We start from the raw sequence: 15,786 nt of genomic DNA, 5'->3' as shown, positions 1-15,786 counted from the left end.
ATCAATTATGAGATAATTTTAATAACTATATATATATATATATATATATATATATATATATATATATATATATATATATATATATATATATAAATAATACAAAAAAGTATATATACACTATTTATGTACATAAATAAAGATGATGCTAAAAGTAGCTAACATCATGATCAATGTCTATAGACATTGCTTACGGTTTCTAATCAATCTTATATGCATTTAATTCCTATGTTTTTTTAAATAAAAAAAAATAAAAAATTAGAAGAAAAGTATTAAAAAATACTTATGTTCATAAATAAAGTGCTTTTTATTAATATATTTAAATAAAACTGTATAGGTTAAGGTTAAGTTATAAAAATAAAATTGTCCACATGTGTAAAATATATACTGAAATAATTTTTTTTATTTTTACTATTGTTAATAATTAAAGATTAAAACAACCAATTTTGTATTTTAGATAATTTGCAGAATCCTGAATAGAATTATGTGTGAAAATTATTCATGTGAATTAAAAATAATAAATTTAATCATCTCAATAAATAATAACGCAATGTTCCAAAAATCAAATGTATGTAAAATAAATATTCGTATTCCCTATATTGAAGATATTTATATAGCAATACGTTTTTTCAATCAGACACAAAATAATAATTCAATAAAGTGCAAAATAATTTTTTTTTTGAAGATAAATATTTATTTATCAATGATAGTGCTAATAACAATATTTATAATTCCTGTTCCTATTTAATCATACACTCGATAATCAACGAAGTAGAGGTTTTTGAAGGTAGAATGGAATCTAGTGAACAAGAATTTATAGAAGTTTACAACAACATATAATTAATGAAAATTTTTAATTTTCATTCATAACCTGTAATTTTTACTATTATAATATTGTTCAAGATTTCACTCAAGAAAGATGCAACGTCATCAAAACAAGCACTTAGTTTAACATATTTATTATGATTAATTATTAATTAAATTTTATATAGCAACCTCTAAGTAACTCATTTCTTTTTTCACTTATTTTTACAGATTTGTATTTCGTGACACCGAAAATAGCTGACATCTGACGATTAAAAATTTTTATGTAGAAACAATCTGAATATTGTAAAAAATAATTACATCAAAAAATGCACACGAAATTAAAAAAAAAAAAATTTACTCACTTTTTCAAATTTTTATTTCATAAATTTAATTTTTAATTATTTTAATTTATATAAAAAAGTTTCCGAAGGCTTGCTCTCTTCTGTATTGTTTAAAAATAAAAAATTCAAAATTAAAATATATATCAACAATAGCTAAAAAATGCGAAATTATCAAGTCAACAGAAATAAATTCATTTTTAAATTTCACAAAAATTACTTTTATTTTTACAGTCATGAACATGATACCTCATTAATAGATGAATAGACATTAATACATCTTTTTATATATGGACCCTATATCTATTTTAAATAAAGTAGATTTGTATATATAGATATATATATATATATATTTTTTTTTTAAATTAAACGATTCTTGATTCTAGTGAAACTATTTCTTAACTAACCGCAGTAGCTATGAAATTATGACAATAGAGTTCTCTCGACTACGTATATTATTTTAACATATTAACCATATAATTAGACAAATGTCACTTGAATTTAAAAAAAAAATATTAATTTCAATTTTATTTTCATTGCTGATAACATTAATATGTGTGCTAACAAAACTTATTACAAGAATGAAAGAAATAATCTTAACTTGATTAATCGTAATAGATTTGATTGAGAACAACGAAATTTTTTATTTACTTGTAATTCACAGTGAAGAGAAAAAGTATAATAGACACAACATTTCTTCTTAAATAAATCTTTTTTTTTTATTTTAATACTTTTAGCACCACCCTTTAAACCTTGCTTTTGTTTTGCACTGTAATGGGTACATTACCAGATTTGATTATTTCATCAGAAATAAGTTTAGAAAATTGTTTTTCAACTAATGATTCAAATCCCATATCAGATCAAAAATTTTACTCCATCCCTAAAACATTTTCCGATCCATGAAGAATTGTTAATTTTTCATTTAAGCAAAACACTATAAACAGTTTTTCAATCATATTTTATTTCCAGTCGACTCCATTTTATAATAATAATAACAATTAATTGTCACTCGAAAATATTTCAAGTAAATATTACTTAAATGAGAAAAACATGCCACACAGTTTCAAGATGAGAAAATTTTCTTATGAAAATGCAATTATCTAAAAAAAAAAAAAAAAAAAAAAAAAAAAAATCAATTCATTAAAAAAAAAAAAAAAGCATAACTTTGTCGGCCAAATCTATAGCAATAAACTATTAGATTCTTTTTCGATATGTTGATCATCAATGACAACATGAACTTTTTGTTGGGAAAAAATCGAAACAAGAAAGTACCAATTATTCTTACAAATATTTTGAATTACTCATTAAAAAACTGATTACCATATTTCTATGTTAATAGTTATTGTTAACAAATGGCGAATGCTAATTTCATTTGAAAATAAATAAAACAATAAGTAGTAGGTTATTTTTGACTTTCTAATACATAAGTGGGGTTATATTTTTGTAAATTTTATATAAGTATATTTAAATTATATTTATAAATATGGAACGTTGTTATTATTGAAATGATGTTTCAAGATTATACGGCATCACTTGAAAAACTACTTTATACTGTAATTATAGACAATAATTGATAAAAAATATATGAATATGACTTAGTTATAATGAAAAAAAATCATAAAATTATAAACATTAAGGCGTACTTAGATGAAATTGTTTCATTTCCACAACGACAATTCATGCATCTGTGACTTTCATGAGATCTATAAATTATAATTACGGAGAAACTGCGAAATCCGAAAAAATACTTGGAGAAAAATTTTAATTGATGTATCATTTATAAAAAAAGTCTGTAACCCGATTGACACCGCAGGCTGTCCCTGGAATTTTTTGCTTTATCAGATTTGTAGAGTAATATTAATCTTATCGATTTTAATAAGTTCAATAAGCAATTGAAAGGATAATGAGACTAATATTTAGTTATAATTGCGGTATCGGTTCTAGCGATGTTTCCATAATATACTTAATCTTTATAACATAGTTCGGTGTAACACGAAATTAATATTATCACGCTTACCATATGAGACTGTATTAAATCGAGTTGGTGCTGGACCAGGATGTAATTAATTAAATAGGGTAATAATTACGCGTGAACAATACTTCAAAAGACCTTAAATCCTTCTGAGCCTTAGACGGATTAACTTTTTTTGTCATTGCTTATTTTTTTTAAAATTACCCGCCTTCATCATGAAATGCGCGCATGCGCAAGACAAGTGTTCCACACATATGAATATATAACTAATTAAAAACTACAAATTAACATAAAAACAAACAATTTAACAATAGGACAAACACAATTAATGATCGGACAAACGTTTATACATAATTATAGACCAAATATGATAGAATAAAATTATAATTTGCATAGGGGGGGCTAACTAAACAATCAGTTATTATTTAATTTTTTATAAATAAACAAAATTAGGACAAATAATTATTAATGACGAACATTCAAGGACAAACGACGAACAAACGATTTATTACAATCAAAATCCAAAAAAGTGTCAAAAAAAAATTAGAAGGGGGCTGACTTTGCTCAGCTTATTTTGAATATTACAAGTGTCTAACAATCGGATGAATGTGAAGGTGGCTGACAACTGAGAGTTTTTTAAATTTTTGAATAAATAACTAAAATTCAAGTAGAATAAAAATTTAAAAATGCGTATTTAGATAATTTAAAATCAGTACGTGCATTTTTTTTAGTTTCATTATTTATTTATTTTAAATTTATAAACTGTCTCATATCTGCTACATTCACACTTTTAGCTAACAGTATCCTAATTCCAAGTCGATAATTTATTTGTCATTGAGTTTAATTTCATCGCCTGATAACAGATGTCAATTAAATGATATTCTACTGACAACATAAAGAAAAAACTATCAATAGGTGACACTAGTTGATTATTCATAAAGGTGCGGCGGCGCAAAGTGTGTAATTGTTTGTGTGTGTGAGTGTGATACGGTCTTTCCTATGGAGTTTGGTTACATACCTGCCGTCTGCTGCTTGCTTACAATTGTCCCCCACATGTATGTTGCGTACATATATATACATCTATATAAGTATATGCTTATATAAATTTATGTGCCTATACATTCATACATATATAAGAATACATATATAGGTATATATGGCAAAAGCAGTGAGGAGTGAGTTACTCGATCGAAAAATGGATCTTGCACCGTGTTCGTGTGCGATTTCACGAACTTTGATCGTGGCACGGTGCCTGTAAAATAATATTACGGCTTAACGGTTACGCGTATAACACTAAACAATTGTGAATAATTATTTATAAAAAGAAACGACTAAATTAACACTGTAAATATTTAATTATCATAATATATATATTAAAATTTACAGATGGTCAATGAACATTATTATTATCATCAACATTATTATCATCATCATCATCATCACTATCGTCAACATCATCATTGTGAGAATATCAAGTCATCCAATTTCCATTGATAGTATTTATAGTTTATCCCGGTTTATTTTTACATTTAACAAGACTAAAGATATAAAAATGCAATCTACTACCGGCTGAGGATTTGTTTCTTTTTTTTTTTTCTTTCATTTTTTTTTCTTAGTAAGTATTATTTATAAAAACTTACTTAATGTTTAATAAATATATCACATTTTAAATAATTGTCAACTATTTCTCTTACTTAATATTTTTTTTTTTTTTTCCATTTTTTTGTGACTCATTTATTCGCATGTCGTATCTCTATTCGTCAAAATGTGTGGGTGTGTTTGTGCATTTTAAAATATTTTAATGTTTGCTTTTAATATTCAACTATTTTTTTTTCTATCCAGTCTGATAAAGTAATTTTTTTAAAAATTATCTAGCTAATTAACATTCTTATTCATTTTTTATCACCAACCATTGCTTCAAATCCTCTAAAGAATGTATTTAATGATCTATTTATTAATCATCACTTGTATTAATTATTACTACAATGATTTATTAATTACCTCATTAAAATAGCGTTTATATGAACTTGACTTGCATACTATCATGGCCATAAATTATCTAATTGATTTCATCACAACTTATTTTACTCATAATTAGATTTACACCCGACAATTTTATCCAATAAGATTTTTTTTATTTATTTATTTATCAGGATGCAAACTTATATACATACATACAAAAATATGTACATATGCACAAAATCATCTGTACAGAGACCTGGTAAAAACACTTGTTCCAAAAATAGTAAAAATAATTTTATGCACTGATCTATAAATTGAAAAATGACAAGTAATATAATGATTAAGTGATCAATTAATACTGTCATTCTAAATAGTCATTCTTAAATTTATAATTTAAACGTAAATAATTATAGGATGAATATTAAAATGTGTCTCTGCAGAGAAAGTTGATATTTGAACTTTAAAAATCGTAACTTAAACATTAAAAATTTGACACAGTATAAAATTTATAGTTCAAAATTTAAAAACTCCTTGTATTGACACCCAGTTTCTGGATTATAATTTCGGCCACTAAGTGTTAGAGTTTCTTTTTTTCTGTGTGTGATTTAAAACTCAATTTAATCAGAGCTTTTTAATTTAATCGCATGGCTTTTAATTTTTTTTGTTTCTCAAATCATATCTATTTTCCAGTTAATTAACTCAGTTAATTAATAATTAAAATACTATGTATATGTTGAAATGTATTGTTTATATTTGTGTATTTTTTTGTCTTTAGTGTTGGTGGTTAACGACTCTGTGAGGTCACTGAGAAGTTGGGTGAAATAAGGGGCATCCGTGTTGTTATTGGAATAAATCAGAGATAAATATTTAAATAAAAGATAAATATATAATTATATGATAATTACTATATTAATTAATTAATTAATAATAATAATATTAATAATAATAAAATGAACACAATGGAGTCAGCGATAACTGGTCGAAGACGTGCTGCTAGTCGGCATTCTGCTGAGGATCAGGCTCTTGATCAAATAGCAAAAGAGGTATGCTATTTATTTTTAAACGCTAACATTTAATTGTATTTACGATACTGTCACTTGTATATGTATTATTGTGTATGTACTAGATACTTTTTTTTTTTTATTTTTTTATTCGTGGATTCCAAAATAAGGCATAACGGCGTCAATATAAATGTACATATACAGTTAGTATTTTATGTGATTCGAATAAATTGTAAATATTTATCTTTCATTTTAGTTACTTGCTTTAAACTTGATTTTATTTGCTACGATTATTTACAGGCTGGTGAGAGATTAGCAGCACGAAGACAAGCCAGAGCTGAAGCACGAGAAATTCGAATGAGAGAGTTGGAGAAACAGCAGAAAGAAGCTGAACAAAACGCTGATCGTGTTTATGATATGTGTAATGGTAAATATTATTAAATTAATAGTATATTGTGTAACAAGGGATGAAAGAAAACAATTTCAGACCAGGGTGAAGTTGGCTGACATAACCCGCAGTCTGAAATCGTTTTTTATTCTGAGTTACACACTAGATTTTTCATGATTACCTGCATTAGAACTTAGTTTCAATGTCAGAAACAAGTTAATTTAAGACAATGGTATAATCAACTATCAGCGTAAGCGTAAATTGTTATTTGCAATTTATAACTGAGCAGAAACTTTGTCCCCAAGGGATGAAAACAAGTTTGTTTCTGACTTCTGGCTAAAGGCGTTCTCAATTTACGCATTTGCTAATATTAATTTGCGGCATTGGACTGAAATTCGCTTGTTTCGACTGACTGTAGAGACTGAAACTTTGAGTTTCGATGCTGGTATCATGAAAATAATATTAATTGATTAATTAGACGATATATTAATAAATAAATAAATAATTATTTAGCTGATGGAACAAGGACTATGAGGGTAACGCCAGATCCTGTAAGGGCTTCACGCTTATTAACAAATTCAAATAATTTTCAGTCAAGTCGTAGGTCTTCCGAAGATTCCTTAGAGGATGCTGGTCAAAGTAGAGATTTAAGAGTAAGTTTTCAACATTTATTTTAAGATAAATAATTATTTAAATTAATTGTTAACAATATTTTTATAAAATAGTTAGAGCTTAAAGAGCTCGAAGAAAAATTTAGAAAAGCAATGATTGCTAACGCTCAACTTGATAATGAAAAATCGTCTTATGTTTATCAAGTCGATTTATTGAAAGATCAATTAGAAGAATCGGAAGAATCGGCTGCTACATTGCGGCGAGAACTCAGGGAAAAAACTAGTGAGGCTAAATTACTTCAGCGCGATTGTCAACGATTGAAAGAAGATTTTGAAATGTGCAAAACATTGCTAGAGGAAAGAGATAGACTTATAGAAGTAATTATTTCATTTATTTAGTTTATAAAAAAATACATTCATTTAATTTCTTGTTAATTGGACAATTAATTGTTGCTTAAAGGAAAATGGATTGGTTATAATTGAGGATGAGGTCAGTGATGACGAAGATGCAGGAACGTCCAATGGAATTGTAAATCGTAAAAAAAAAGTACTAGTCAGTACGGAAGCTGCTGAATTGTTACAGAATGCTGGTGAAGGATCTTTAGGTTAGTCCAATTATTTAGTTTTACTTTGTTTTATTTATTAATTGAAATATTTATTTTATAGATGTTCGGTTGAAAAAGTTTGGTGCGGAAAAAAAAGAATTACAAGATGAAATTCGACACCTAAGATTAGAATTGGAAGAAGCCAAAAGTCGATTAAGATCCGAAAGATCGTCTGGATCAGTATTAGGTAGTTTTAAAAATAATTATCGTCATTATTATTATTTAAGGTCATTCTCAGACAATACCCCCCATTTTTTAAAAAAATTCAATTACTTTCAACTGTCATGACGTAGTTACAGTTTCGCCGTTTATAATTGACTATCTTTAAAAAAATGCGGAAATGGGAGGGCATTGTCTGAGAATGCCCTTGATGATAAATTAAATTATATGATTATTATATTTATTAATCTGATTAAGGATTAACAGATTCAGAAGACGTCCAAAGGGAAGCGAATAAGTTATTGGCGGATTACAAATTTAAATTACAAAAAGCCGAGCAAGATATGTCGACGTTACAAGCGACTGTCGCGAGATTAGAGAGTCAAGTTATCCGTTATAAATCTGCGGCAGAAGCTTCTGAAAAAGCTGAAGACGACTTGAAAGTCGAGAAACGAAAATTGCAGAGAGAAGTATGTCATTTAAATTCAATTTCAAATTTTATTCTCATTGTTATTTATTAATTTTTTTTTTAATTTCATTTTACAGGTAAGAGAATCGCAGGGTCGTGTTGAAGAATTAGAAACAGCAAATTCACATTTACAAAGACGATTAGACAAATTGAAAAACGCAAAGTCCGCGTTGTTAAAAGAACTCTGACGCGACGGTAATCCCGGTGAGACCGGATAAAATTATTATTTTACTTCTGCTACAACAATTAAGGTGATACTAGTGGTTTGTACCTTTCATACAAAGATGATAAAAATATAATAACTAACAAAACAAAAAATACAAATCATCGTTCTTCACTAACTCGTAATCTGTTGAAAAATAAGTGAAACAATCAGATTTATTTATTTAAATCGTCTAATAATTATCTAATTCATACCCTGGCATTGTGCAACCAGTTGATAGCACCATCTTATGCGTTATTTCGTTAGATTTTTTGTTTTTAATAATTTAATCAGCATGAATTAAAATATACTCAGACTTTTTTTAATACAAGAAATACATTATATCTATCAAAATAGCTAAATAGACTTTTTTTGATAAATAATTTGACGGTTCTTTGTACTGAGACCTTGCGGTCGTTAAAATTGAACCGTTTGTATTTAAAACACAAACAGCAAATTATGATTACGTGATTTGTGCATGAAAATTTATAAAATGAAATTTTTATTAATTATATATATGCATATTACTGAATAATTATCATAAATTTCAGTCGCCTAAAGAAAAATATTCAAAATTTATTTAAAATGTTATGTTACATTTACATTTATATATTAATTATTTATACTAATAACAGACATCGAATTAACAATAGATCCAACTTTAAAACAGATGTGTAAATTTTTAAAATGTTATTTATTATTATTATAAACAAATATGATTTTATTAATTGTCTTATAAAATATAATTATATAATGGTGCGTACTTAGATTTTCAACTCGTACAAATGATATTAGAACACGTGATCAGTATTTAAAATGAATAAAATTAAAGTAAATAAATAAAATAATAAAAAAATTATTTTATTTTTTAGTTGTGCAATTAAATAAAAGTCTTGTCTGTTAAAAATTTTTTAATACTCTCAATTGCATTTATAAAAAAACATGAACGTTTATAAGATATAAGACTTGACGTTTTTTTGTAAAAAAAAAAAAAAAATATTTTTAATCAAACAAAGTTTGAATGTATGATAAAAGTGAAGAAAAAAAAATTTATTCCTAAATTATAATCGAGATAATGCTGAAGATGATTCATCGCCATACAATTGAAACAAATTTTTTTTTTCATATTTATATAAATATATATACATATATTAGGGAAAGGAAATATTTAATATGTTAATATCGGCAATTGTTTTCAATTGGTCAGTGCATTTAACTTTGTTTAATTCGTATTTATTACTTACCAATGTGGCTCTAAAACAAATAAAAAAATAAATAATAAATAAATTGTTAGTTTAATCGCTTTTCAATTACAAAAAAATTCTATTGTAATTTTTATTATTATAAATACTATTATTCATTAATTAATTAATTAATTAAAAAATTATTAACGCATTTCTTATAGACTTTTAATTTAAATCTTTTTATTTTACACTTTCTCTGCAATATACTTTTTTTCTGGATATTGTAAATCATTAAAAAAAATTTGTATATTTAATTGTAATTATAATTTTTATTTAAAAATAATGGTTAAATAGAAATACAATCAAAAAATATTATTAACTAATCAATTATTTAAAACTTTTATTATTATTATTATTAAAGTTATGAAATCACTCAAGTATTTTTTATTGAAAAAAATTTGAGTTTCATCGTACCATCCAGCGAAAAATTAAAGCAAATTTATTTCAATAAAACAATTAATACGATAAACGTGAAAATTCTGAACAATTTTTTTTTTAAATATTAATTAATATAAAGCAAAATATCGAATTCATAACAATAAAAAAAATTGCAAGCTGCATGACAATTGTAATAAAAATAGATTATATATTAGATAAAAATAAACATAAGAAAAGTAAAAATTAATGCTTAGGTCGAGACCAGGCCGGACTTGACGGTTCAGTGAGTGGTTTAGTGGACTTAACAACAACGAGAGGTTTATAAACAGGCATCGGTCTAGCTTTAATTTCTCCGTTTCTGCGTATTTTAGCAATTTCGGCTTGCTCTTTAGCTAGGATAGCTTGCTGCTCCATTCGCTGAAACGCTTCTTCTTGTTCCATTTGACGTCTTAGTTTATCATCGTACTCGCGACGTTTTGTAGCTCTGCGATCGCTGTGTAGCTTCACTGGTAGAGTCGTTAAATTTTGCTTCATTGCTGGCATTGATGAAGTAGAAGGTGCGTTTGAAGAATCATTTTCTTGATCTAGCTGACGCTGATCGTCTTTGATGGACGAACTAGAACCAAGTGGTTTTCTGATAAAATTTGTTGCTGTAAAACTGTCTTGTCTAGATCTTAAATTTTGTGCAGACAATCCACGAGCGCCTATTTGACACTTGAGTTTATCGTTTGAATTCCCACGTGTCAAACGATCAGCCGACACTGTACGTACTGGAGGAGCTCTGACTTTAAGTTCCGCATTCTCACGCGTCTCGCTTCTGACACTTTCTTTAGAAGTTGTCCTCACGGTAACTGGTTTGAATGTCGGTGCAGGATTTGCATGGAATACTCTAACTTTCTTAGCTTCCTCTTCGGCTTTTTTACGTAACTCTTCTTTCTTTTTAGCCAACATCTTATCACGGTTCTCAAAACTAAATGGCATAACTTTGAACGTCGCCGGAGCTTTCTTTACTTTTTCTTTATTTACTTCCTGACTAATTGGTTTTTTAGTAAGATTAGGGACTGGTCGAGCATGAAAACCAGTTTTAAGTTTTTTAGCTTCTTCTTCCCGTAATTTTTCCAATTTTCTTTCTTTTTTTCTTAAAAATTCTTGATTTCGTGCTTCTAGACTGAATGGCTGTGGTACAGTTCTTTTCGTTCCAATGACATTTATATTTTTTTTAGTGACAACCGGTATTCCAAAGTGTAAAACTTGTTGTTGCTGTGCAACACCATCATTATTAATTGTTACAACTGTTCTTCTTGCTTGTGAAGTGACTCGTGATCCGGAAACATTCGCTGTTGACGTGGAAACTACTGATGATGTTGCTGAAGTTACAGTACTAGTAGTTGCTGTTGACGTACTAATTGGTTTTTTAGTAGAAATTTTTCTAGTTCCAGTTAATTGGAACGGCTTTGGTTCAGTAGGCGGTTTCTTAGGAACAGGTTTCAATGCTTTTGGAGCTGTTAAAATTCCCTTGGGTATGGGATTAGCGCGAATTTTATTTTTCTGACGAGCCAATTCTTCACGTTCCAATTGAGTTTGCAGAGGCTGCCTGGTACGTGTTCTGCCGTGCCATGCAGGTGATACTGGAATAGTTCGCTTGGAAGTTTGTTGCTTTACCTTTTGAACTGGCCCGGCTTTAGTGTCTGCTGTCTTTGTGCTCACCGTGTGGAAACGCGTTGGTGTACTGCGATGGAATGTCGAGACACCTTCTGCCAGACTCACATATTTGGTGTTTGATTTATTAAAAGGTTGATACTGATCGCTACGTCTTCGAGCCGTACCTGTTAAAACCTTTGGTTTGGCTTGACAGGACTGACGTTTCATAGGATGACGATTATGATGAACTTTGAAGTATTGATCTTCTTCACCGTCGAGTTTTTTACGGAATTCTTCAAGTGGTTCAAATACATCATCTTGCCCATCTAGCCCTTCAATGTTAATATTAGCCGTAGCTTCAGTGGCTGTAGACGATTTGTTAGTCACCTGATCCAAGTCCAGGTTTTCCTCAGCATTATCCTCGTAATCTTGAATGTTCTTTGAGCATCCAGGCTGTTCATCAGTGATTATAGTCTCTGTATGTGCAGCTGCAGGTGTTATAATTTCTTGTTTTACTGTAACTTTATTAGCCGATTCAATTTCAGCTTGCAAATCATCATCAATGTCCATTGTATCTTTTACACTCTTATCAAACAAATGAATATTATTTATCTTGATTTTCGGTAATGGTGTCGTTAGTCTTTCAAGTTTAACAGTACAAGGTGTCATCACTATTTTATTTGGCTTACGAAAAGCAGACGGAGACGGATGATAAAGTGATTTTGATAATCGTATTTTACGTTTTTCTCTAGATCTATAATTATTGTCTGAGCATATCGTCACGTTAGTATCAGACGGAACTTTTGTATGATCAACTTGTTTATCAGGACTCTTTGTTTGTTGGTACTCAATATTTTCATTAAAGTCATCATCCGATTCCCCTTCAGCAATCATTGTGTTATCAGCATCAACCTCTCGTTCATTTATATCATCAACATCATAAGCTTCAGTATTTTTCGATGGTGTAACCGAGTTCTGTAAATTCATACGGCAAGGAGTAGTTATTATTTTAATAGCCGTACGACCTGACGGAGTACGATGATGTGATAACACATTTTTAGTCGGTGTTTTAAACTGATCTACTTTTATTTTTGGTACTTTGATATTGACTATGTTTTCTTTATATTCTTCATTTATAGTAACCGTGCATCGATTTCCGTCTTTATTTGTACCTGCCGAAACTCCTTTAGTTACATCTTGATCTTGATCTTCATTGACGTAATAATTGATTTTATCTGTAGATATTCCATCAGTTGTAATTATTTCTGAATTATCGATGGTATTTTTGAGTCTTGCGCTTTGACGATAACCAGCAACAGGTGTTTGTTTATTAATTCCATTGAAATTCATGGACTTCGAAACACGAGTCTTGCGATTACTTGGAGTTGTTGATGTGCTATCACACGCTGTTACATTTAATTTTGGAGTTTGACGTTTTTTTTTCATAGAAGATCCTATTATCTCCATACCTTTCAAAGCGTCATTAAGAACATCTTCGACAGACAATTCTTGCAGTACACCAGAATCTTGGTTTTTACAACGCGGTGAATTTAATTTTATCGGCGATATATACATTTGATCAATGTCATTTATAAAATTAGAATCACCTGAGGAATCGTCAATGTCAGAAAATAATGATGATGCTTTGACACTGCGAAGTCTTTCCGATTTTTCCGTTTTTTCATCTGGAGCAACAGGCTGCATCTGGCGTAGATATGGCGTTGATTCAAGGTCATCATGGAACTGGTCAAAGTAACCGTCATCAGGGCATGCACTCGGTGTCATTGCGTCGAAATCAACCCATTGAGGGGCACTTGTTTCGTATCTGCTTGCTGTAGGTAATCCACTCATTCTGTCAATTTATTGAATAACCGAGTAGTTACTTTGTACCTATAATACAAATACATTTTTTCTTTAATTCACGCATGATACATCATTTTAATAATAATAATAAATACAAATAATTCGCGTGATATATAACCTGCATTTTATTTTTAAAAATAGTATTATATAAATAAAAAATTGTATGTTTATAAATTAATATGACAATTATTTTTTTTTGTCAGTTAAAGAAAATTAATGTATGAAACACTTGAAAGAAAATATTTATTTTACCTTGTTAATGCTTTGCGATGAAAAAAAAGTTGTCAACACGACAACCGAGCAATAAATAATTTGAAATAACAAAGTAATGACTGTGGTAAATAAGTTTAATTTGAGACAAGTCAGTTATGGTGGTCAATAATTAACTAACAAAAAAAAACATTAATAACGTAAACAACTTAAAAATATTTTCCGGAATGTTCTTTGCTGCTATAAACTATGAGCTCTCACTAACGTCTTTTCGGATGGCAACTGACTGTCCTCGTAACGGACGCTATAGTTTCAAATTTAAAAACTATACTCCTGATTGGTTACTTGGTACAGTTCTTAAAAAGTTCAGTAACTTGATGGAAATTAAATATCTAATATTTTTTTTCACTATATATTTTTTATTAACCTCAACAAAATTGGATTTAAGTCTAAAAGAAATTAAGAAATTAAATATCAATTGATTTAATAAAATTTAAATTATTAAGGTTTAAAAATAATTACATCTCATTTATTATAATTTTATTTATTTTTTAAAACCAATTTTTTTTTCTTTCAAGTTCACTACCAACTTAATGTCTGGATCCACGACACCTGTCACTTTGTTTAGTATTTCAATGACATTTATTTAATAATTAAGCGTTTGTTTAATTAATTCAAGATTTTTATAAACTTCATTGGAAATTAATTGATGATGAGACACAAATTTTTTTGGGTAATTATAATTTATTTCTGAGAATTTTTAAATTAAAAATCACTTGCAAGTCCAAGTAAACAGATGTCAGATACCATGTGAATAAAATAATTATTTTAGAAGTAATTATAAGTTAATTGTAAAAAAATTTAGTAAATAATTGTAAAGGATAATTTATTAGATGTTTTAAATAAAAAAATGAATTTTTGTGGGAAAATTCAAAAATAAACGCCCAACGTGGGGCTCGAACCCACGACCCTGAGACTAAGAGTCTCATGCTCTACTTTTTTTTATAAATAAAGTTTATTTCGTTTCAGTCGGTACATTGATATTAACAAGAAGAAATATAACTTAAAAAATACTCTTAATTATTAACACAGGTTGGTGTTATTGGAGCTGCTGGGCATTGACGTGCTCTCGCATACTTATGAGATAAGCTAGTGGCTATTTAGGTTTGTGATTACTTTATTTGTTTAATTTGAGTGCTTATGAGTTTTAACTCAGTAAATGTTGCTCTTAAAAGAAATGACGGAAAAAAAAGACTATTGAAAAACCGTCTTTGGATGATAATAAAAATAAATAAAATAGAAAAGGAGGAGGATAGAGAGAAAATATAAAATATATATATACAATATTTACAGTATTTACATAATATATATCACGGAGGCGTGAATGTTTGATTGGAGTTTAGTCTTTGTCTCAATGCTTTGATGTGTGTAGAGTTCTCCGTTAACCACCAGTATTTACTGGATAGTCTGCTTGGGTCCATGGAGTCAATCGATAGTATAGACATTGAATAGACCATGTTGGTGCTCCATTTTATGTCTTTGATTGTTAATATGACTCTTTTGTCTGACTGATGTCTGCTCCAATGATAAATCACCGGAATATTGTTGTGGTCCTGGATGAGGCCCATGTGGTCGATGTGCGTGAAGGCTTGTGGAGTGATGTAACCGTTTTTGAGACGGTCTTCAATATCATTAAGGTCTGTGTGAGCTAGGTTATTTATTATGGTATTGTTGATGGATGGTAGTTTGCCAAAGTAGTCTCTGGTTAATTTGATGAAAAACGAGTCAATCCGTGGGATGACCGCCATGTTGTAGATATTTTTGTTGCTAATGAACTGGTTGAAATTTGAGTCCGCAGATCTATGTTGTCCTAGGCACGCTCTTATGCACTTTCTTTCAAAGCATCTGAATTTTTCCATCAGTGCTGCTCCGGTATTCC

The 15,786-nt window shown here is 28.6% G+C and overlaps 2 protein-coding genes across 7 annotated transcripts; one reads left to right on the top strand and one right to left on the bottom strand.

Annotated features, from left to right (window-relative positions):
- The first annotated feature begins 4,145 nt into the window (after positions 1-4,145).
- On the top strand, positions 4,146-9,900 carry LOC103579196 (leucine-rich repeat flightless-interacting protein 2). Of its 6 annotated transcripts, none has more exons than XM_053737604.1 (10): positions 4,146-4,169; positions 4,501-4,729; positions 5,852-6,119; positions 6,378-6,504; positions 6,979-7,118; positions 7,191-7,454; positions 7,537-7,681; positions 7,743-7,868; positions 8,099-8,310; positions 8,387-9,900. In XM_053737604.1, exons 3-10 carry the CDS (start codon positions 6,027-6,029, stop codon positions 8,495-8,497), a joined length of 1,218 nt encoding a protein of 405 aa, XP_053593579.1. In that variant the 5' UTR covers positions 4,146-4,169; positions 4,501-4,729; positions 5,852-6,026; the 3' UTR covers positions 8,498-9,900. The 6 variants fall into 6 exon arrangements, with proteins under 6 accessions (XP_053593579.1, XP_008558747.1, XP_008558748.1 ...); XM_008560525.3 differs by lacking the exon at positions 4,146-4,169 and adding an exon at positions 4,201-4,417; XM_008560526.3 differs by lacking the exons at positions 4,146-4,169; positions 4,501-4,729 and adding an exon at positions 4,201-4,458.
- Positions 9,901-10,071: 171 nt separating this feature from the next.
- On the bottom strand, positions 10,072-14,139 carry LOC103579197 (uncharacterized). The gene is made up of 2 exons (XM_008560528.3): positions 13,890-14,139; positions 10,072-13,664 (listed from the first exon to the last, which is right to left on the bottom strand). Exon 2 carries the CDS (start codon positions 13,623-13,625, stop codon positions 10,377-10,379), a length of 3,249 nt encoding a protein of 1,082 aa, XP_008558750.1. The 5' UTR covers positions 13,626-13,664; positions 13,890-14,139; the 3' UTR covers positions 10,072-10,376.
- Between the last annotated feature and the right edge of the window lie 1,647 nt (positions 14,140-15,786).

This window comes from Microplitis demolitor, chromosome 3 (genome assembly GCF_026212275.2).
Source record: "Microplitis demolitor isolate Queensland-Clemson2020A chromosome 3, iyMicDemo2.1a, whole genome shotgun sequence".
Lineage (NCBI taxonomy): Eukaryota > Metazoa > Arthropoda > Insecta > Hymenoptera > Braconidae > Microplitis > Microplitis demolitor.
This window is presented reverse-complemented; position numbering and strand designations above follow the sequence as displayed.